Source organism: Natator depressus, chromosome 3 (genome assembly GCF_965152275.1).
Source record: "Natator depressus isolate rNatDep1 chromosome 3, rNatDep2.hap1, whole genome shotgun sequence".
NCBI classification, from domain to species: Eukaryota; Metazoa; Chordata; order Testudines; family Cheloniidae; genus Natator; species Natator depressus.
In genome coordinates this window covers 142909944-142934417 of record NC_134236.1, presented here as the reverse complement: position 1 = coordinate 142934417, position 24474 = coordinate 142909944, and the positions used below count along the sequence as shown (strand labels likewise).

General features: G+C 41.6%; 1 protein-coding gene across 4 annotated transcripts in view; it reads left to right on the top strand.

The window, feature by feature from the left end:
* SMYD3 (SET and MYND domain containing 3) overlaps window positions 1-24474 on the top strand; it is a 634857-nt gene that overhangs the window by 545936 nt on the left and 64447 nt on the right. For all 4 annotated transcript variants that reach the window (XM_074947067.1, XM_074947070.1, XM_074947068.1 and 1 more), the window contains one exon: window positions 23651-23738. In XM_074947067.1, the coding sequence (XP_074803168.1) occupies window positions 23651-23738 (88 nt within the window). The remainder of the gene's footprint in view (window positions 1-23650; window positions 23739-24474) is intronic.

The following is a 24474-nucleotide window of genomic DNA, read 5'->3' as shown; positions in this document are numbered from 1 at the left end:
TTACATCCTGCCTACATTGCACCCAGCCTGGGTTAGCCAGAACACAGATTGTAATGCAGATAGGCCTAAATGTCCGTGCATATAATGCCATCTTTCCTGCCATAAGTAACAGATATGCTTTTCAGTAAACATCTTCAACTCTCCAGTCACCGTTAGTGCATACACTGTATTGTGTAACTGAATGACAATGCAAATTATTGGTTTAAGAAACACATTAATGGCTACGCGGATGAACACTTGGAGATAATTTTTATTTAAAACACAGCACCAACAATACATGCACCGGATACTTGCCACCTTGAATACTTACTAGCATGTTGTATCCTTTGCCCTTTACACTTTGTCTGGCTTCTCTCCTTTTAGACTCTGAGCTCTTCAGGACTCTTTTGCATTGAGTTTGTACAGTGTCTAAAACACTAGAAGCCCAGCTCTGACTGGGGTTTTGGAACTACTGCAGTATAGATAATAGCAATAATAATGTTTACAGACACAGACGGAGAGACGGTGTGGATTATAGGAAAGCATTTCTTACCAGCAAATTTGTGAGTAATCTGAGATAGCATGAATTTTAGTTAGCCTAACTGAACATTGTTGAAGATAAATAAAAATGACACAGCTGAGATGGAGTCCAAGTTGAAACAGAATTTAGTTGCCATGCTGAAGATTCTGTAGTTCTGTAAGTAGAAGGATATTCTAAAAGTGGAGCTGAAAGAAAACAAAGATATTTTTAGCCATTTAAATCTACTGACATCATGAATTTGACGGATAAGGGAATTCTTTGGAGGCTGGAACCACTTACTAATCTACAGAATGCACCAGTACAATCTCGGAGCACTTGAGTTGCAAATCTAGTTTGAGGCTCATGTAATTATGATAAAGAAGCAGTTCTTTTCTAAAAGCAATACTTTAAGACCCACATCTGTGCGGAATGATAGTGCAGTACCCTATCAATTGAGATGCCTAGTTTCAAAGCCAACTTTGTGAATATCTGGTCCTGGGTCAGAGGAGTCTGGGATTGTTTGAGAGGTGTGTAAGTCTCCAGCTGAGGGAAAGGTACTTAATTTTCTTCAGAGAATACTTGTTAGGAAGACTTAGAAGGGTGATGCCAAACTGGCAGATCACAGCACGGCAAGCATGAGGAATTAAAGGGGAGGAATTTATTTAGTAAAGCCAGATAGTAATTGTCAAATAATGGTTGACCAAACTGTAACTCAGCTGTGGTTCAATGAAAATTATTGAGCACAGAAGTCCATATTTAATTAATTTCTTATCAAGCTTAGAAGTATTTTAGGAGCCCAGAAATTAAAGTTCTGAGTACAAGTAAGTGTAAAATGTAAATAAATCAGATTTTTCTTATTAAGATTAATATAAACCTATTAAAATGAACTTTATTTGAGCCCACAGCAAGCTGGCATGTGGCTTTGGGTAGAGACTGCCTTTTTGTTCTGTGTTTGTACGGCACATAGTACAAGGGGGTGCTGGTCCATGACTAGGGCTCCTAGATGCTACAATAATACAAAATAATTAATAATACTCACTTCTGGTGAGATTGAGCATTAAGAGGAGGAAATTCTGAAGTATGATTTTTCAGCTGACTGCAAAATATGGTAGCTATGATCCATCATATTTGAAGAAGTTTTGCAGTGTATATTTGCTTTTATCCATGTAACCAGCAGCTTACAATCTATAGTAATACATATGTTACTAATAAATACAGTACACAGAGTGCCAAAAACCGTGTGAGAGGAATCTTAGCTAATAACATGGGTTTAATTCTCTGGTAGTCTGCAGTAGAATGGATGTTTTGGTGCGCTGTATTTTCCTAGGAGGTGCAGGAAAAGAGATACTAAACCAATGACATTAATCTTAATTAATATTCAATTTTAATCTCATTGAGAAACATTGCAGGGTCAACTAGTCTTCATGCAGCTAAGCTGGTCACTTGGATTCAGGATCTCCTTCTCCAAGGAGTGGTTGTAGATAGGGACACTGCAGAATTGATGCATTTCTTGCCTGGGAGAGAAAAGCTGATTGTCCTGCTTTTGAAGCATTTCATTGTGACCAGTTCTTGGCGTGGTATTGAGAGTGGCTCTGGTCGGTCAAACCAAACCAAGGGCTATGACTGTGGAATTCCTTTGCTTTTGTTGCTGTAGTTGTAGTAAACAAGAAAACCTCCCTCTATTCCTCCCCCCCGCCCCCATCTTTCTGAAGATAGTAAAGTCTCTACTTATAAAGACCAGTTTGCATTGTTTCCGCCATCTTCACTTCAGTGCCAAAACCTTAGCTGCTGTCCCAACGAACCTTTTTCCTTCAAGAAATATCACAACCTTCAGCTGTGGTTGCTTGTAGACTCCTAGCTGGTGCGGGTCCTGCACACTTCCCTCCAGAGTCTCCCTCTCGTCTGAGGAGAAGGCAGAGTTTATGTAGTGCCAGCGTGCTTTTTTGCTCCAGTCCAAGACTAGAAACTAGCATTTGTGTTTATGGCAGGTGGAGTCTAAACCATTGATCCAGTCATAGAATCATAGAATATCAGGGTTGGAAGGGACCTCAGGAGGTCATCTAGTCCAACCCCCTGCTCAAAGCAGGACCAATCCCCAATTAAATCATCCCAGCCAGGGCTTTGTCAAGCCTTACCTTAAACACTTCTAAGGAAGGAGATTCTACCACCTCCCTAGGTAACGCATTCCAGTGTTTCACCACCCTCTTAGTGAAAAAGTTTTTCCTAATATCCAACCTAAACCTCCCCCACTGCAACTTGAGACCATTACTCCTTGTCCTGTCATCTTCTACCACTGAGAATAGTCTAGAACCATCCTCTTTGGAACCACCTCTCAGGTAGTTGAAAGCAGCTATCAAATCCCCCCTCATTCTTCTCTTCTGCAGACTAAACAATCCCAGTTCCCTCAGCTTCTCCTCATAAGTCATGTGTTCCAGACCCCTAATCATTTTTGTTGCCCTTCGCTGGACTCTCTCCAATTTCTCCACATCCTTCTTGTAGTGTGGGGCCCAAAACTGGACACAGTACTCCAGATGAGGCCTCACCAATGTCGAATAGAGGGGAACGATCACGTCCCTCGATCTGCTCGCTATGCCCCTACTTATACATCCCAAAATGCCATTGGCCTTCTTGGCAACAAGGGCATACTGCTGACTCATATCCAGCTTCTCGTCCACTGTAACTCCTAGGTCCTTTTCCGCAGAACTGCTGCCTAGCCATTCGGTCCCTAGTCTGTAGCTGTGCATTGGGTTCTTCCGTCCTAAGTGCAGGACCCTGCATTTATCCTTATTGAACCTCATCAGGTTTCTTTTGGCCCAACCCTCCAATTTGTCCAGGTCCCTCTGTATCCTATCTCTGCCCTCCAACGTATCTACCACTCCTCCCAGTTTAGTATCATCCGCAAATTTGCTAAGAGTGCAATCCACACCATCCTCCAGATCATTTATGAAGATATTGAACAGTCAGGAGTCTTTGGGCAGTTTGTCTTGAAGCCATTGTTACAAATAGCGACTGTATTTAAATTAGGATAACAGATTGTAAACTCCAGAGGAATTAACCAACAGAATGTGGTTATATATGAAATTTCCTTGCTGACCAGTTTTCAATGATGAAAATGATCAAAATGTAATCCCATCACAAAACACAACATTTCTCACATATGCTCTGGTTGAAAATTCACTTAAAAAAAAAAAGTATTTTCCACATCTGTTCCCTAGGTTTTACCTGAGAAAAAAATCACTTTCCATTTTTGTTGAAAGCAATGAAAATATGAAGGCAAAATGTCTTTTTTTTTTTTTGTCGAGTAACTGGCAAAGCATGGTTTCTTTTTTCCTCTAGTGATGCAAACTTTTTTTTAACTCAGCTTTACCTAGAGAGTGTATATATGTGTTCACAAGAGGACAGTTTAATATAGTATACACATGTGATCTGAAGGGTTTCATTTAATATAATCTTTAACAAGAAATATGGATATAAGGCTCATATTCTTGGCTAACTTCCTGGCTCTTCCATATTTCATTGTGACAAAAAAAGCTCACTAGGTTAGTGAAGTTACAATGCAAGAGCAGTCAAGCTAATTACAAATATCAGATCTTTCTGGCCACAAACTCACTACTAATTAATTCAAGCATCAGTGGTGACATTTCATTCCGCTCTCCATAAAATTCCAAGAAACTCTCTATCTACCATATAAAATCACTTTCACACCAATTTCTTATTCACTTTTCCTCAGTGCTAGTTCCTGTCAACTTGCTTTATCCTCTACAGGTGGGATTTTTCAAAAACACGTATGTGATTCAAGAGTGCAAATTCTGCTGATATTCAATGCAACTTGTGCTCATAAGTCTCTTAGACACTATTGAAAAATCCCTCCTTACCTAAGTAATAGCTTCTAGTAAAGAAATGTGCAGAGTTTTACAGCACAAGTAGGGTTAATTACAAGTAATAATTACAATACTGAGTGCTGATACTGAGAACATTACTATTAACAAAACTTGGAGGTTTACAGATTTTTTTTAAAATTGCAAATCAACGTTTGCATTAGGAAATAGCTGTTTCTCACACCTTTTCCATACAGTGTACTATTGTTTGTTTTTCTCTTATGAAACACTGCAACATTTATATGAAAACACACATTTCATAATGTCTGTTTCTTCTCTTAACATCAGAAGTGGCTTTCTAATGCTTGTGAAAGGTGCTGGATTTGCAGCAGTGCTGAGACTCAAGATGTCTGTTTTCCATAAAAGGGGTACAGCACATAGTAGTGGTCATGCAAGTTTGAGCCACTGATCAAATCTGTTACGGGAAAAAACACTATCACTAAGTTTAAGAGGTTTCTTGGTCCTGCTTATAGTCTAGGAGGCTCTGCAGGGAAGCATGCATTCTGGGTCTTCAGTAGTCAGCCTGTAAAGGGTCAGTCTTTAGCAAGGTGGGTTGAGTTGTACCTCTCTGCCTGCTTTGTCTCTGTTTTTGGTTCTTGTATGTTAGGGTTCTGGATTGTAAGAAATAAAGTAGTGTTATATTGCAGCCTTCCAGAAAGTATATTTTATGTTTTTGTATAACTTCTCTCTGTGTATGCCATGAACAAAACAGTAGGGTGGTCTTATGGTTATAGCACTGGGTACCAGAAGACATAGGTTCTATTCCCATCCCTGCCACACACTTCCTTTGTGATCTTGGGCAAGACATTTAGGCACCTAAATACCTTTGAGATTCTGGGACTTAACCTTTCGGTGTCTCAGTTTCCTCACCTATAAAATTGGGATATTAAAAGTTGCAATCCTTGCCACAGGTATTGTGAGGTTAATTACTGTTTGTAAATGTGCTTGGGAATCTTTGGATGGAGTCTCTTTCCCAATAATTACAAATTTGAGGAGTGTTTTTGGAACGCAGACATCTGCTCACTAGGATCTGAAGTAAGACCACTGATTCATTTTGCATAGGTCAAGTACAGTAAAAGCCATCAGCTGGTAACATCTTTTATTAATGGGCCAGATGTGAACGAGCAACCTAAAGCTCAAGATTCTAGCCCGTTACCAAGTCCATGAACAATCCAATCTCTTTGTTATGTTTGTCAAGGCAAAACAATACAGTCTAGGTCCAGATAGATCATTTTCATTGCAACAACTCTTCATGGTGAAATGGAATATGTTCTTAATCTAGATGGAACAGAGAACTATCTAGAGGGCTAGGGAGGGAGGAAGGTGAATTATGTGAACTATAGCCCCATTGGGCTATGGATCAGGCGCTATGATAGTTCTAAAAATGTTATCCCTCATTCAATGAGTGGCACGTACCATAAGTAATAGCATAAGGGATCCTATGGTTGGGGTCTGTTTACCCAACTGTCACTGCCTTGCTGTGTGATCTTGAACAAATAAAATACACTCTGTGATTCAATTTGCTCTTCTGTAAAATAGGTATAACAATGCCTATCACTTAAGGGTGCTGAGAGCATTAATTATTGTTTGGAGTTTGCTTTGGATGAAAACTACTATAAAGGTGCACATTGTGATTATATTCCATGATTGTGGTGTACTCTAGAGGGAGTGTCCGATGAAGTGCGCTGTAGCTCACGAAAGCTTATGCTCAAATAAATTTGTTAGTCTCTAAGGTGCCACAAGTACTCCTTTTCTTTTTGCGAATACAGACTAACACGGCTGCTACTCTGAAAACAGCATAGAGGACATCTATCCCCTTGCCTTTCTTAGGGAGTATCTACCTGGGGGATTTAATCCACAGCCCTTTTATGTACGTCAGGTAACTTGCAGTATGCAAATCATACCAATTGTGTGCCCACAGTACGCCTGTTCTGTTTTCAGTTTGCATTGTGTGAACACATGGTTGCGGCGAACTTAGGGTGTAGCTTTCTCGGAAAGTATCTTGTTATACCATGCTTTTTATGTAGGCAATTTGTTTTTGAGGCCAGTATGTTCAATATCCTCTTAAAATCTTTGCATAGGCTTTTCAATTTAATTATATTCTTGGTATTTGGGTGAATTAAAAGGTAGGGGTGTCATGCATATAACCAGACCCCTTTTGTATTTGTTTATAGATTTTAGCACTGTGCATACACACATAAAACATTTTTTCTACTTAGGATTAACCTATTCCTCTCTTATTTTTAGGTTTGACTTCTTTTTCCACCTTCCTTTGGAGGCTCATAATTTGAGTCTTTTGGTTTCAGGTAGTTTGTTTGCTGACCTTTATGGTATGTCCTTTATCTGTGGCTCCTTTGTGCTGCCATTTATGGGCAGTTCTCTCCTTCCTCTATTAGTTAGGTAATTTGCATCAATACAGATGCTTTCTGACTTGCTTTTGGATCCAAAGCCATCAGCAGCTCAGAGACTCTGTCTTAAAAGGGACACAATCATCTTTCACCAGAGTTTTGATTTCTTTCCACTTTCAACTCCTGCTTCCAAAACACACAGTGATTTGAAAAAGAAAACACAACCTATGGTGGCTCTTTTTAGGAGCCCTAATAGGATTTTAATTAAGTACAGTAGCATGTTTTGTTTGCATTTTTTTTTACCCCTTTTAGTGCACATGTCCTGGGGGAAAATGCACATTCCTTTCATAATTTAACTTCTATAACATTAGCCATATACATTTTTACATAAGGTGTAACTGTTTCTTTTGTGCTCACAGAGTTTTCATGTATGCTTATCAAAGTGACATTTTGATTACTCAGAACCTTATGGCTCAGTTTTCCTAATGTTGCTTTTTTTATTTTGTGCCCCTTACCCCTGCTGTTGCTCCGGAGGGGCACTATTTTCTTTTTAAATTTCTTATTCTTTTACTACAGCTCTTATCTGCTATTTTGTTACCAAAAAAACAAATCCAGTATCTCTTCCCATTCTCCTGGGTTTGAGTGCCCTGCTGCAAACACGGCTTTGGTCTTTAAAAAGATATTGAACTTTATAAAGCATTGAGGTACCTTAAGGGTTAAATACTAAATACCAAAGCCAAATAACACTAGTTACCTGTGTCTGGCAAAAAGTGTCAGCTCTCTCTGTGCTTCTTCAACTTAACCTTTAAATGTATTGTAAATAGTTTTTAGTGTTGATAGATTTTAGTATTTAGCACAGTTAGTATAGCTTAGCCAGTCCTCGAGAGGCCAGGATGCATATCAACCTACCAGAGCTAAGAATGGTATATCTAAGCAATGCATTCCTTCCACTCATTTGATCCTGTCAGACCCAGATAGTGTCAGGCAACCTGATGACTACATAAACAAACAGGGTGGGGGGAGCAAAATCCCTTCCTCTCTGTGTAGAAGCAATCAACTTATGGAACTGGGTGCATCAGGAGCCACATAACTTTCTCGGCAGCATATCTACCAAGTGTGTAGAATTCCCTGGCAGACAGTGTCAGCAGGCACTTCTCCACAGACCAACAGTGGGAGATGCACAATTCCATTCTGAACGAGATCTTCACCCAGTGGGGAATGCCATTCTGGGACCCATTCGCCTCCCAAACAGATAAGAAATTTCCCCTGTATTGCTCCAGAGCAACTCTGCATCAGGACTCTAAGGGTGCTGCCCTTCTTCTACCTTGTATAAGACCACCTGAGGTATGCCTTTCCTCCAGCCCCACTGATACCACAAAAGAATTGCTATAACAAAGCTTGAATCATTCTCATCATGCCCAGCTGGCCCAGGTAATTTTTGTTTTCTGATCTTCTGAGGATATCAGCCCATCCTCCTATTCACTTCCATTCCTTTCTGCATCTGCTGACTCAAGAAACTGGTGTGACAAGACACCGCAACCCAGGCCCTCTTCATCTCATGGCTTGGTATTTAGATGGATGTCAGATCTAGTGCATTTATGTTCAGTGGCTGTTCAGTCTGTTCGCAATCAAAGCAGAAAGACTTCCACAAGAAAATGCTACGTGGTTATCTGGAAATATTTCTCTACCTGGACACAGCAGAAACAATTATCCCCAGAATCTGCAGGAACTCCTATTAGTTAGACTACCTACTCACTCTCAAGACGTCGGGCCTTTCTGTTAGCTTGTTACAGGTGCGTCTTGCTGCAGTCAGAGCCTTTCATCCGCTATACTATTTTTACTTACCCAACAATAACCAGATTCCTGAAGAGGCTCATTAGAACTTTCTATCGGTGGCGAAACCAGCACCACAGTGCGACCTTAATCTTGTTCTTTCAATACTTCCCAGACCTTCCTTTGAATCACTGACTGCCAGCTCCATGTCCTACTGTGACGGGGTCCCTGGGGTGTAGCCTGGGACTGTTGTGCCCCCCTTAACTCTCCAGCCTGGGCTGTCTCTCACAAAGCTTTGCTAGTGACAAGCAGCAAACCCCTCCAGGCCCTGTTACCACTTAGCCCAACAGCATGTGGAGCCCCACACCCAGCTAGATTGCATGAATGCTCCCATAGCCACTCGTGAATCACACAGAGAAAGGCACCAGCCAAATCCCCCCAGTTTCAAGGACTGTACCCCAGGAATATACCGTCTTGCACTGCTCAAGATGGGCAGTGAAGATTTATTAATTGGTTCACCACTTCATCAATGGAAAGTGGATATACACCAGCCTTTGCAAACCTGAGCAGTTTTGCCACACACTTCATACAAACTCATTGGTAAAGATAAACAGTAAAACAAATTTATTGACTACAAAAATAGATTTTAAGTGATTATAAGTGATAGGCAAAAAGTCAGTTAGTTACCAAAATAAAATAAAATAGCACGCAGTCTAAGCTCTCAACCTATTAGACTAGGCAACATCTAGGGTAAGCAGTTTTTCCCACCCCATTGGATATTGCAGTCCTTAATATACAGGTTTTGTCCCTTAAATCTGGACCAGTCTCCTCTGCTGGAGTCTTCATTCCTTTATGAGTGTCCTTGTTGCTTGCAGCATAGGTAGTGGCAGGAGCAAAGGTCCCCTGTGTTCTGTTTTATACCCTCGGACCCATGTGCTTGGAGAACACAAGTCCAGGCGTGTCTGGTGGGCATTGCTGAGTCTCCAGGCAAGGTTGAGCAGTTCCCCTGGTGTGGCCTTAGGCAGGTGAGTCATTGAATTGTACCTCCCTTGCTGGACAGTGGCTGTTGATGTGGTGTTTGACACCCTGCCCAGGCATTGGTTACTTTCCTTGCTGTTGTCTCTGGGGAGCTAATATCTGGCTGATTCCCCAACTTATAGCATGTTTTATTGACAACCATAAAACACAATCACATAACTTCGTATGCACGAAAGATACACATATTTAGGTAGAACAGTAGCTTTCAGCTGATCATAATCTTTTCCCTGATACCTCACATGGCATGCTTTGTATGCAAAATCACAATTATATACAGATGAGGAATATGGAGGTTACAGGGCACTCCCCCAAGGTTTAGAATGTCACACCTATCTCTTCATGAAAGTTGCTTGCTTAGTCGCCATCACATCAGCCAAAAGGGTAAGCAAACTGGCAGATGCACCATATACCACATTTCATAACGAAAGGGGGTCTCCCTTCACTTTTATCCAAAATTAATCCCTAAAATAATTTCTGAGTTTCACATGAACCAACCTATTCACTCACTGGTATTCTTTCCAAAATCTCATACTTCTGATGAGGAGAGAAAACGTCACTCTTTTTCAGTGTCCGACAGGCTTTGGTGTTCTATTTGCAGAGAACAAAACCAATTAGGAAAATACCTAGACTGTTGTCGTGTTAGCAGAGCTGTCAAAAGGACAAGCATTTTCTGCTCAGAAACTCTTGTGGATCTTTGGCTGCATCATTCTTTGTTACCAACTGGTGCTTATTCCTCTCCAGATGGGATAAGAACCCACTCCACTAGAGCACAGGCTACTTCTGTGGCATCTCTACTGAAAATATGTAGGGCAACTACAAAACATTATGCATTAGTCCAGACCTCTTCTGCAGATGCAACTGTGGGAACGGTAGTATTACAGACATCTACACCCTCATCCTCATCCCCTCCTCTTGTTTGACTACTGCTTACCAATCTCCCACATGTGGAATACACATAGGGACCAGCACTCGAAGAAGAAATGAAGTTACTTACCTGTACTGCAAAAAGAAAAGGAGTACTTGTGGCACCTTAGAGACGAACAAATTTATTTGAGCATAAGCTTTCGTGCGCTACAGCTCTTTGAGCTATGTGGACTCTATCTGAATTCTGCTACCTGTCTTCCATCCCCTCTGCTGCAGATCATGGCTGGATTTGGGGTAAGAAGAGGAATTGGAGAGGCATCAGTCCACATTTCCATTTATACCCTCTGTTTGGAGCCTGAGGAGAACAACAGTGTGTGGACCAACAGACACTACTTGCTAGAAATCTCCCATCTCAGGTGCACGGTGCTCATGAGACGGGAGATTTCTAGCAAATTCCTGGATCAGTTACACAGTATTCAGCAAAAAGAAAAGGAGTACTTGTGGCACCTTAGAGACTAACCAATTTATTTGAGCATAAACGTCATTTATGGGCCTGCGAAAACAGTGGATTGGTGGGAGAGGATTGTTTTACAGACTTGGGATGATCAGCAGTGGTGAGAGAATTTCAGGATGGAGAAGGCAAACTTCTTTGAGATCTGTGCAAAGGTGACCCCAAAGCTGCAGCGACAGTATACCAACTTGTGATGCCCCATGCCCATGGAGAAGCAACTCCCATTGCCATCTGGAAACTGGGGTACAGAAAATTCACGGATTTTATCAGAAGTTCCACAAATTGAGGATTTATTGCCCAAGTCAATTCCATTCCTTAACTAATATCCTCCAAGTTCTTACTAAGCAAGAGTGATGTCATTTGAATAGCGAGACTATAACTTCAGAGGTTTTAAAGCTGCAGGCAGACAGCTTTGGAATGAAATGCTGACTCTTTAATATTGTTACGGTAGCATTGTGGGATATTCGTTTCTTGCCAATAACTTAATTAATATCAAAACAAAGCAGTAACTAAAGCTACAGCTATAAATTATTCGCTTACAAGATTTATTTTTTGCCATAAGTGGGAACTTTTTGTTTTTTAAAGAGCAGCAGGCACACAGAGGCTAAATTAACTCCAGCCATGTGAGTTACATGGGTGGAATGTTGTAATTTGCTGACCCATTGCCGGATCTCCTGTTATTTTCCACAAGATTGCTCAATGGATTGGGTTACGAAGCTATTGTTTTCGCTCAGAACAGTGTCTGCATTGATTTGAGTTTGGGGTGTGTTAATGGTAGCATAGAAGGGGGTCTCACAACACCCTGCCCAAGATTTATCTTACAAAATCATTAAGAAAAAATTGTTGCTACGTCATGTTGCTTAGAAAGACATCAGGAGTGGTGCTTTGTTTTAACCAGAGCTGAGAAGTGAGGGGCAGTATGCAAGTTTCCCAGCCCTCTGTATCCATAGCAAGGAACTAAGCTTTCATTCTTCTCATTTTTCTGATGAAAAATATTACCCAAGGAGGTGGCATTCCAGGACAAGTGAGGAACTCCTCTGAGCTGTGCTACCTGTTGATGTGATTCCATCTACTGCCTAATAGTGTGAGAGCTGGAATCCATAGTCACTAAAAGCATAGAGAGAAAAAATATTGTTAAGCTGAGCTGCTGAACTGGAACATTAGATTGTAGTTAATTCATTAAGATGGGGAGCCATGTGCAGAGTGCAAAGTGAAAACGATAAGCTCTAATCTAAAGAAAAAACAAAACAAAGGTAGAGTTACGGTGGTATTCAGAGGGATGAAACACATCCATCTAGCTATGTAAATGTTTTGATAGATGCAGAAGACATTTTAAGATAGGTGTCAGTTACTTAAAGGTCATCAGAATACAGAGAAATACATTGTTAGTGCATTGCTCAGTTTTAGGGCATTAATTGGAAACACAATTTAAATGATATCACAACAAAATATTCTGCTCCAATTTCTGTGAATGGCTTCTTTTCTTCATTTCTTCTTTTTTTCTTTTCTTCATTTCTTCATTTCTTGCTTTGACAGCATTTCTTAATCACTTTGGCAATAAAATACCAGGCTAAAGTGAAAGAAATGGAAAACATTTCATGATTGGCCATTGCGAACCATACAGTACCTATGTTGTATTCTAGCTGACAATGTATCATTTCATGTACCACTGTATTTTACCTGATGGTTTTACCTACAAGGTGGTAGTCTTGACTGTGAACATTGGTAATTAGTTCATGTACCAGATATGAATTTGGTTGATTAAATCTGAATAAAACACTCAAAACATGACCTTCCAACAGTCATCACGGAAAAGTGCTTGCATCCTTGTCACAAATAGAGATCTTTCACATCAAAATGGACACACTCTCAGACTGAGCCTTAGGTGATAGGTTTGATGCCTTCGCAGACCTCAGCCTTTTGGACATAAAGTTTGGCAAATATTATGTCCAAAGTTTGTTCACCCCTTTGGAATGCCATTGACCTTCTCTGTTTCCAGCTGGCTTCCCTTGTTTACTCTATCCTCCCTGCCCTGGGGCTTATTTAAATTGCAGTTGAGTTGGGAAATAAAGAGGGTTCAGGTGTGTGGCTGTGTCAGGGCCAGAGTATGGGTGGCTTGGCTTAGGGGCTAGAGTTGGGCATGGGCCGAGGGTCCAGGAGCCAATTACCAGCAATTAGGCCAGGTTGTAATGCCAGGAGAACAGAATCGAGAGCCAAACTGGAGGGCAGGGACCAAAAGTAAGGATCATAGACAACTCATGCCTCCCCATGCTGGGGGGGGCACAATCTAAAGGGGAGGAAACGAGATCACCCATGTGTTTTCTCTGCCCAGTAAACACCCCCTGCCCTGTGCCAAGCCTGGGGCCGCTGCTCTCTCCCCACCCCACGTTACCTGGGGGGTGGGGACCTATTTCCTTCTCTTCCTGCACCTCCCCCTGGCATGGTTGGCCACTCTCCCTGGCAGCTGGCGGGGAGCGGGACAGAGCCACTTCTGTCTGAGAGCCTGGCTGGGAGGCAGTGGCAGCCTGCTTTCTGCTTGGGCTCGGGGACAGGGGCCAAGCGAACTGAGGGAGTGGAGGGCGGGAGCCAGGAGACAGTTATCAAGAGTGAGGTCAAGCCAGAATACTGGGAGGTCAGGATCAGAAGGCAGAAACAGCTAAACGCTGGACCAGCAGTGAGTGGCAGGATGAAGCCAGTTGTACAGGCAAATGCCTGTTCTTCTTCAAGGGCTTGCTCACGTCCATTCCACATTAGGTGTGCGTGTGCCGCATGCTCCATTGCAGGGCCTGACAGGTTCAAGCTTATCGAAGTCTAAGGTCAGGTTTCCTAAGGAGGCAGAGCGTAGAAGGTGTAGCCTAGAGGCTGGGGAGAGGGGCGTGAAGGTAGCGTTAAGCTACCTTTTCCCTTCCCAAATTCTGGGCTGCTCTATGGGCCAGTGTGGCCCCTGGTATAAGTTAAAACAGCACTGAAAGGATTCTGCAGCCGAGAATTGCCTGCACTCCAACTATTCACCCTACTACTCCCAGCATGGCCCTATGCCTGAGGCTGCAGGGTGGGAGGCATAGGGCTCTGTATACCAGCTCTGAGCTGCCCCTGCATTAGGGAAATTCCCTGTGACTGCTCTGCCATCTTTATGATGGAAGGGCATAGAGGGGCAGTAGCAGGGGCTTCAATCCCTAATCTTCGAGGGATGGTTTTCTCCCAACCCCTAAAACCAAACTCCAAGTAAATCGATCCCTAGAATCCAGTAGGGTTTTCACAGCCCCAGGCACAAACTGCTTTTCATGCATTAGAACAGAAACAGCCTATGGGCCAAATTCTGCCCTGGTGGGGCAACTCCAGTGACTTCACTGGATATGCTTCTGCATACACTAAGGCTGAATTTGGCTTCATTTTCAGAGGGACCCCTTAAGGGAGTCCTCCTGTAGCTATGGGTACTCAGCCCCCCTGAAAAGCAGGCCACATACTTAGGTGCTTAAACGTGAATTGAGGTGTCTAACTTTAAACACTCACGTTTTAAAATTTGAGCTGTATCTCCCCTGTCGTTTTGCATCACTCTGCCCTATCTCCATTGATTGCTAAGCCACACAGTATGTTGTAATAATGGCAGTCAACAGGAGCCAGCAGCACTGCAGCTACTGAAACATTAAATACAGGCGCTGAGAAATATTCAAGGTCATTATTGTGGTTTCCATGGCATTATGACATTTTTAGAGAATGTCTTCTTCACGCTCCAGGACGCAGCCATTTTCCTCTTTTACATAATAATGACTAAAATGTCATCAATATTGAGACAGAATAATAGTATACTGGAAAGTACAGGAAACAGGATGTTTCAAGTACTCATTTGCCTTACAGACTGTTTCTGGCAGCTTCATTTAAACATTAGCACACCTACCAACTGTAGTTGGTATTAATTGCTGAGGATAGTATGTAATGATTCTCCGAAGCAAAAGTGCTTCATTGTAATTAATTGTAATTCACTGTGCTGCCTCTATTTGAGACACCTTAGACCTGTTATTTGTTTGCACCCAAATAATTTTCAGTCTGTGAAGTATCAAAGTTCTCACTGAGGCAGATTAACTCCTGGGGGGAAAAGCTGCACATACTTTGTACATACAAGGGCTTTGGTTTGATCCAACTGGATTGAAACCCTTTTGTGTTCATGAATTTCCAAAACTTTGAAACTGGTCTGCATAATTCAGGCAAATACATATGTTCGACATTGAATATGTGTATTCAACCCACTGGTGACTTGGGTGATCAGTTTCAAATCATGAATGCCAAATACCGACCTAGGAAACGTTGTGAACACTTCAGAAACAGGCATTTCTTCACTTGTGAGATTTGTCAAATACTTTTGAATACAGAATAGATTAACAAATTACGGGACTGTGTCATATGCGCTTTGTAAAGCCAAAAGTCGCTGTATTTGGTGAACACAATATATTCAGAAAACAATATGCACCAGTGTAATGTTTTTTCTCTTTACCTTGTACTTAACACTTACAGATAACAATACAACAGATACCATAGCAACCACTGCATCATGCTGCTTTTAGGACACACATACCACATGATGATATTATTGTTGTTTAAAATAGATGGGGCTCAGCTCTTGAGGCCAGCATATTTTCAGTAACTACCCAGCCTTGCAATGTACATAGGTCCCCAACTCTTCAAAGCACTCAAGCATATGCTTAACTATAAGCACATGAATAAACACACCCCTGTTCAGCAGAGTACTTAATCAAGTACTTCCATACTGTTGACTTCAATGAAACTTACGCATGTCCTTAAAGGTAACCACATTGCTGAATACTGATGGGATTGTTCAGGTGCTTAATGTTAAGTGAATGCTTAAGTACTTTGACGACTTGGGGCCTCAACTCAGATCCACAAGGGCACTTAGGTGTTGCGATGCTAAGCATTGCATCACCTAACTTTTAGGTGCCTAGAATATCACAGTAACAACACTGCCTTAAATGCAAGGAAATAGTTGTCCCATAATCCCTAGTTTGGTTGATAAGGAACAACTGGCATTTAATATCTGAGACAGCCCTTAATACCTAGCACACAGTTGCTAGGCAACCCCCCATGCTAGAGTGACTTGTCTGAACAGCATCATGCCAGGTTGGCCAAATATCCATAGGACTGTTGGGCTGATGTTGGAAGCTGTGCTAGAACGCCCAAAGCCACAAAGTCTTTTTGGGTGGGTCTGGCATAAAGCCCCACTTCTCCTTTCCTAAGATGTAGAGACATTTATTTTTCATTTTATTGGTTGATAAGTAATTAACCTTTATTTATTACACTTCAGATAGGTTCAGTGCTATTTTTTTTCAGTTTGTAAACACTGTATTGATATACAGTTTGGACTGGAATTTTACAGTATCTAAGCTCCTGGAAATAGGGAGTTTACAATGGGAATACTGCCACAGGCTTAAGGCCTAAAATTACTCCTCGTGGAGTCTAAAGCAAAATTTATGTTGACTTCAATGGGAACAGGACTGGACCTACGGGGCCTGATCCTGAGAGGTACTGGGCACAGTCCGCTCCTACTGACATGAGTTCTGTATAACTGAACTACTGCATGAAATGCTGTGAGACAAGTCCAGGGCTATGACTGGGATAAAAACTCTGTGATCATGTGGACATGGTGGAATTACTGCAGAATGTGTTAAGTTGTAATCTTTCATTTGAAGAGTCTCCAGATCTGCTTAGGATGCTATTGTGAAGTTTACATGTGTCAGCACTATATATTGCTTTAATGCTGACAGATGTCTTTAGATATTATCTTTCTTTCTTCGCCAGGTAACATAATACCCTTAAATGCTGTTGTTTGGTTGCGGGGGGTGCCTTTCCACAATACAATTGTTTTAGTGTTTAATTACACGGTGCACACATAAAGAAGAAAGGTTTTAATATTAATACTTGATCTGTGAGTGTTTATGCTATTAACAAAAGTCAACTGTACTTTGCGGTTTAGGGCTAATGAAAAGAATTTTTGGAGCTCATTTGTATTTGCTTTCTGTAAAAAGATTTATACCTCTGTGCCCTGGAGATTGATTTAACAACAGGTTTAAACATAAAATCACTATAATCATCAATTGTGTGCAGTGCTAACATGATGTTTTCTGATCTCTGCAATATTATAGTGTTACTGAAGCACAGTTAACCTGCTCCCATTGCATTCCGTTGAATTAAATTGGCCTGTGAAAATTTGCGTGTTGATCTATATTTTCTGTAAATACAAATCTAATTTTGAATAATTTTTCTCCCAGAAATGTTATTGCTGCCTCCTTTTAGGCTTCTAAGTAAGCAGAACACAATTCCAAATGTTTCATCAGACACTGTTAAATATTTTTATAGCCCCACAATATAGAACATTAGCCTGTGCTTTCAAATGCTTACTAGTATCAGCACTCTGAAAATGGAAAGTGCTGTATGAATGCCATGTCCTAGTAGCTGTAATTGGGAAAATTAATTTAGCCTTTCTAACAGTATCATAGAATCATAGAATAACAGAGTTGGAAGGGACTTCTGGAGGCCATCTAGTCCAACCCCCTGCCCAGAGCAGGACCAATCCCAACTAAATCATCCCAGCCAGGGCTTTGTCAAGCCTGACCTTAAAAACTTCTAAGGAAGGGGATTCCGCCACCTCCCTAGGTAACGCATTCCAGTGTTTCACCACCCTCCTAGTGAAAAAATTTTTCCTAATATCCAACCTAAACCTCCCCCACTGCAACTTGAGACCATTACTCCTTGTCCTGTCATCTGCTATCACTGAGAATAGTCTAGATCCATCCTCTTTGGATCCACCTTTCAGGTAGTTAAAAGCAGCTATCAAATCCCCCCTCATTCTTCTCTTCCGTAGACTAAACAATCCCAGTTCCCTCAGCCTCTCCTCATAAGTCATGTGTTCCAGTCCCCTAATCATTTTTGTTGCCCTTCGCTGGACTCTCTCCAATTTCTCCACATCCTTCTTGTAGTGTGGGGCCCAAAACTGGACACAGTACTCCAGATGAGGCCTCACCAATGTCGAATAGAGGGGAACGATCACGTCCCTCGATCTGCTGGCAATGCCCCTACTTATACACCCCAAAACGCCATTGGCCTTTTTGGCAAAAAAGGGCACACTGTTGACTCAGATGTCCTGAATAACGGTCAGAGACATGAAATATTGCTTGCTCTGCATCTGTCTACCTATCTCTTTTATCTTGAAAAAAGAAAAAATACAATCTTAATTTCTGAGTTTTTGTCTCTAGTTTTACATTCCTGTGGTTTTTTTACATGAAGAAATCCTCAGCAGCCTCATTCCTGGGGAGAGAAGATTTTGACAGGTGTGTTGGGTGGGTAGGCAGAATGGTGGTGAGAGACTGGTGTGTTTGTGAATGTGACAAGGGGATTGAGTGTCCCTGACTGACTGAGATCAGGCTGCTTTGGTCAGGGGAGAGGTGACTGGTGTTTCTCATAGCAGGCCATGTGGGCTGTGTTTTAACACTCAAAATTTTAAATGTGATTCTAGTAGAAACAGTAATTGATTTAGTCAGTAGGTGTGCTAACAGCATTACACATCACCTATAACAATGACAGTGCTTGGAGTGAACGGGCTAGGGAGCACTTTGACAAAGGGTGAGAAAGTGAGTGGCAAAGGAGAGTGAAAAAAAGGAGGTGGGGAGTAAGATGAGAGAAAGAAGACAAGAGAGGGAGGTCAAAGACAACAGGGGAGGAAGAGAAAATCAGAGCATAGAAGACAATATGTATCCTGTACCCAGGGACAACACTGCTCTCTAGTTGAGAGAAACCACTTTCAGGAATTATTAAGGCACCAAGAAGTAGCAGAAATGACAGGACAGATGTTGACTCGTGTGACCTGTGGAAAAAATTGGAGCATGTCCCATACCTATGGTGAATGGTGTCTATCGATACCTAATACCAACTTTCTGTTATGTTTGCATAGTGCGTAACACCATGGGGCTAGGACCTCTAGGTATGACCACAATACAAAGAAATCATCATCATCAAATGTTTCCCCCTCTTTCTTCAATGTTGTCCCCTTGTTCTTGTTATCGGTGGTCTCAGCTCCACTTCAACAATTGTGGCTAAAAGAACCCTGCACTGGGGAGAGACTGTGATGGCTTATGACAAATGTTGACTTTTAATAACGCCTGTTGTGCAGCAGACTGTTTTCATGAGCGTTTTCAGTGAACACAGCTGTGCACACCCACTTACAAGTTCCTTACATTTAAATTGATGGTGAATATCTATCTACACACTTACAACCTCAAGCTTCACAGTTGCTCAGGAAGATAACTGGATTTACAAGCAGGGTATTCTAAAGGAAAAACAACAAACAATGCTGTCCTGATTTACAATCTGTAGGACTCATAATGTTCAAGCAAATGCATAAGGGATTTGCTAGTCCTGAGTTCTCAAATCCTTTATGGAACTGTACATCTGCCTCAGCTAGGGAAGGAAAAAAACCCAGAGTTTTATCAAAAGAAAATTCTGCTTATAATAGTATTACACATTCCTCTGTACACTACTCACTGTAAACATTGTGAACTGCCAAATTAATTTGAAGGGTAAAATCCTGCCCTTTTGTAGTTATACACAAGAATCTTTGAGTTTTAATTACCTAAAGTGAGTTGGGGGGAAAATGTCTGAAATTGCACAGTATCCTCTCTTTTGGGGTATTAGGGTTTACCACTGCTCAAGACCATTTAGGAGGGATTTAGGTTGGGGCTCGTTTTACTACAAAAGCCAAGTTAGGCTCTGGGAAAGAACATATTTTGAACTGGAAAGCTATTGAAAGGGTAGGCAGTCCACGCAAAGTACCAGAGATATTCTGGGTGGAGACTATGAATCCTCAGGCACCCTGCAGTTAGAAAGCTGCACACTGCTGCCAAAGTTATCCACAAGGAGGGATGAAAGAGGGGAAGAATGCAGAGCTTTCTTGTGCCTTCAGCAGGACAGAGGTTTTACTGTAAGATCTTAGTCACCATCCAGGAGACAAGCTAAGGGCTAAATTTGGGGGCATCCCCTATGCATGGGGAAGTGAGGAAGGTGCAGGGATCTTCTTTCTCAAGATAGCTATTTGGGGTAAGCTACAACACAGATCTTGGGTTCCCTTGACTACTGGATCGGGGGCTCAAGTAGCATGCCCAGTGGCACTTCATGACTTCAAGGGAATGTGGCCAATCATACTGGCGGTGTTGCCAGGTCTGTGTTACCCTATTCTCCTGCTGGCATGTGGCAACAAGCATACTGTAGGACCAGAACGTACTGCAACAGCAAGGGCCATTGCTCAGTGCGCTCCTTCTCTCGGAACCTTTCCACTCAACGTATCCGCTTGCACTTCCCTCATCAGCACACCTCCACATGTGAAACATGAATCTGTCAATGTGCCGGCCTCATCCGCTGGAAGTTCGTCGTGTATCCCTGTGATGCAGTTAATTATTTTTTCAGAACAACACTGGATCCAAATAATCAAATCAATTTGTTCTTTTGAAGACTAAACCCTTGTGTTGAACACCAGTATTGCCAGTGGGGGAAATAATTAGACTGGTGTCACTAAACTTTCATTGTTGTTCAAAGGCTGCTGACTTTGCTACAGGGTGGGTTCTCCATTTCAACAGATGAAAAGACATGTTCCTCTTTACTGCTGGCAACTGCACACCTGGAGGTTTGGCTGGGAACATGCTCTGAAGAGTCACTCTGAATGGATTATTTCATGGACATTTAGATCTTGTTACTGCCATGCTCTTAGATGAAATTAAACAGTTTGGCGTAACTATTAATCATTTCAATTATTTTTATAATTCCTACTCCAAGGCAGCTTTGTATTTTTAGCTGTCTTAGTCATATCACATGGCCAAGATTTTCAGAGCAAAGTCTAAGTCAGTGAAAGAAACAACTTACTGGGAAAAGCTTATTAGCCTGTAAGCCAGAAGTATTTTCACAGTGATCACTCAGTCATTTTGCTGCTTCCGATTGACTGCCTTTATTGAAGGGGTAGCCAGCATCCCCTGGGCAAAGTCCTACAGAAAAGGACAGAAAAAAATCTGTCCTGTCTGAAGTTTGGAACTAGCAACAAAAATATAGGAAGAATCCTCTTCCAAGAATCAAGGATGTTTAATGAGCTAAATCTTTACCTAAGCAAGTCCCCCAACAGCCTAATCCTGAGAACAAAGGCAAATCTCCTACTGAAGTAGTGACGTAAATCTTGAGGTCTTTATCAGGGCCAGAGCTCCCTCCACACCACAGGCTCCTGGGGATGGTGGTCAAGGCCATGCCTCCAGCCCCCTCTAGTGTGATGTGTGCACAGGGTGCAGTTTCTGTGCTCCACCAAACACAGTGCCTGTGATTGTCTTGCAGGGGACATACAGGGTGGGGAGACTCTTTGTATCCTTGTGTCCCATGCTGCTGTGTAAGGGCTAGGGAAAATCTGATTCCATGTCCCTGCAGCTTGCGTCTTGAGATGCTGGAAGAGAGGCATGCGGCAAGAAAAGCAACTCCCGATAGGTCTAAGAAGGTGCAAGTTAAAATCCTACCTTGACATATGCTTTAAACTTATACCATCCATCAGTCCCACAACATGTAAATTAACCCCCTTAACACTGCCTTGTATCTGTGGAGTGACCTGTAATTTCCTGTACACCATTTTACTCTCACCTCTAAATCTGGCCCTGTGCTTGTTATTCCAGTGGTCTCTGAGCACTTGGTTGTAGGTGTATCAGCCTGGATTTTAACATAATGCATATACGTATATAGCAAGGCGACTACTGTGTTTGGGCAAGTGGCTGAGTTACAGTGGCTGTGGGAATTTCCTCCTTTTTGTTCATGTAATCCCCATCCCCCACCTTAATTTTGCGGTCATGTATTATTTAATTTTATGGGCCAAATTTTGTTTTCATTTATAGCAGTGAAAATCAGTGGACCAACTCTGGATTTACAAAGGCAATCAGTGAGCACCATCAGGCCCAATATTCAGGACAGTTTGTCAGACCAAGTTCAGCCTTGTTGTAAGCAATGCAATGCCATAAAAATCAGTGGCGTTGTATCAAGGTTGAATTTGAGTCATTCAGTGTAAGTCTGGTACAAAACTTAACACGGTTAGGCCTGTACTATTAGCTATGCTGACATGGCTACAGCAACATGAGCTCTTCTGTCCCAACTTTGACCCTTTTCCTTTCTGGTGGCAGATTTAGCCATGTACAAAATTATTTCCAGGTGAGCTTTTTTTAATCGGAGAACTGGTTTTTGCATTTGCAAATTGCAATAAGGTAATGCTGCCCTCTTCATACCTTTCTGATGCAGAATGTTACAGAATTGTAAGACAGCTGAGACCAATTCTGATTTAACCATCTCTTGGACAATGCAAGAGTCCAACTGTTTTGCTGGACAGAGTGAAAGACATAACTGCAAAATTAAACGTGAACGTGAGCACATGTGCCCTGCAAATATTTTCTGTTATTTTGAATTTACAATCATTAATTTTCTTCTCCGATTTCTCTCCATTTATGTAGTGCAAGAGAGACATAGATTTTAAACTTCTCAACAGCAGTGTTCTTGTAGTGCCCATGGCGTGTGTATTGGCTCAAAAGTGCTTCGCTAGCTCCTTATACGCAATTTCTTTCATGCAATCATTTTCCCCAGAGGGCTGGTTTTGAGATTATTTGAAATGTTTGGAAATAAGTACAATTTATACTTCTGTAACAGCTTTCATCTGAGGGTACCAAAGCCTTTTGCAAAAATGGGTATTATTCTCCCCATTTTACAGCTGGAGAAATTGAAGCACAATTGGGTTAAAAGCACTTTTGGAAATGCCACTAACTGTGTTCGAGACACCTAAATATCTTTAAAAAATCTGGCTCTAAGTGACTTGCCTAAAGTTACGCAGTAAGTCACTGGCAGAGTTGTCTCGTCATGTCCAGTCCCTTACTGTCACCATTAAGCATTGTGCCTCCATACACTGCATTATGGAAGAGTGATGTGAAAATGTGACTGTTGATACGGTTTACCGGCAGGAACAGGGATAACTGTGATTTACGCCCCTCGCCCACCCCCCCTCCACCCCCCGTAACCTTTTCTGAGCAGCAAACTAATTCACCAGACTCGTGCTTATAATTTGAATATTGAATGAAGCTAGGCTCTTTCTGCTTGCAAACTATCTGTGCTCAGCTTATAGTTTTATTGAAGTCATTCAAAATTATTAGCCGAGTCATTTCTACACATAGTTTTGTATGTCTGTAGACTGTTAGTGAGAAGTTCTTTGTGAGTAGCTGATATCTGAACTGTTTGGTTTGTTTTTATAGGAAACACGAGACATGCTATTGCTTCTATTCCCTGCTCAGATGATCATAATTCTTAGAATCAGCTTTCTGGTCTGCAAACTCACTGCTTATGAATTCAAAATTCACCTTCCTTGATATGTTCTAATATTCCTTAACATTTTCATTATCCTTGAACATTCCAGTGAGTAATCTCATTCATTTAGAAAATTCATGGAAACCAAATACAGAGGAGACACAAACACAGGCCAACAGTGAATTCCATTATTCATTCCAGATATTATTTGGGGGAAAATGTTTTGATACACGGGTCCAACACTCTTTGTGCCAGTGTAATCTTTTATAACCCTTTGTTCATCATTATGGCATGTTCTTACATATTCAGAGTCAACTCTGTTTTTCTTATCAAGCGCTTTTGTTTCTTGCTTTTGTTTCTGTCAAAACAGGATGTTGACATGCTGGCAGGTGAAGAGAAAGCCTGGAAAGAAATCAAAGATGCTGTAACTAAAGTGGGAGACCCAAGGTCACAAGAAGGTATCCTTTCAGTCACAGTCAATGGCAAATTAATCTTCCTTGCTTTTACTAACCATCCATAGCGCCCACCTTGTAAGTTTTTGCACCCCGTTTGGGGTAGAAAACATTTTTTATTTAATCTTCCCTTTTTTCTTTTTTTTTTTAACGTACTCTGCATTCATTTGAATTGTAAACCAAATAATATTTTAATTGTACCAATGATTATGTCATTTTAGGGTTCTTAGCCTATAATCTCGTCATGGCAGGGACTGTCTACCTCTTTGTACAGCACTTACATGACCTTGATCCTAAGCAGAGCCTCTAGGCACTACCCTAATATAATCCATGAGTCATTATAATACTCAAAACAATTGTTAAGCCAAAACTTAATGAGACTGCCTTGTACTAATAAATCATGCTAAGGCATAATGGCAGCCTTGTAAGCGTTTAAAGACAATCAAAATGACCAAGAAACGTTGCGTAGGAGAAACAAAGATTTTTGTAGCTAACGATAGGCATATTGGTCTGTATTCCTCCTTGCACTTACTCCATTCATTTCAGTGGAGTTACACCGGCCATGAATTAGGCTCATGAACTGTGGCAGGATGACTTGCTGTTTTCTGGCATCTTGGTACAGCTCTAGAGCTACATAGGTCAGAATCTCTGAGCGCTCCATTTTGGCCCTGCAAAAAAAGTTGTTTGTTTAGAGATGTCCTAGGCTGGAAAAGAGCAGATCAGTTTTGTACCATTATTTTCC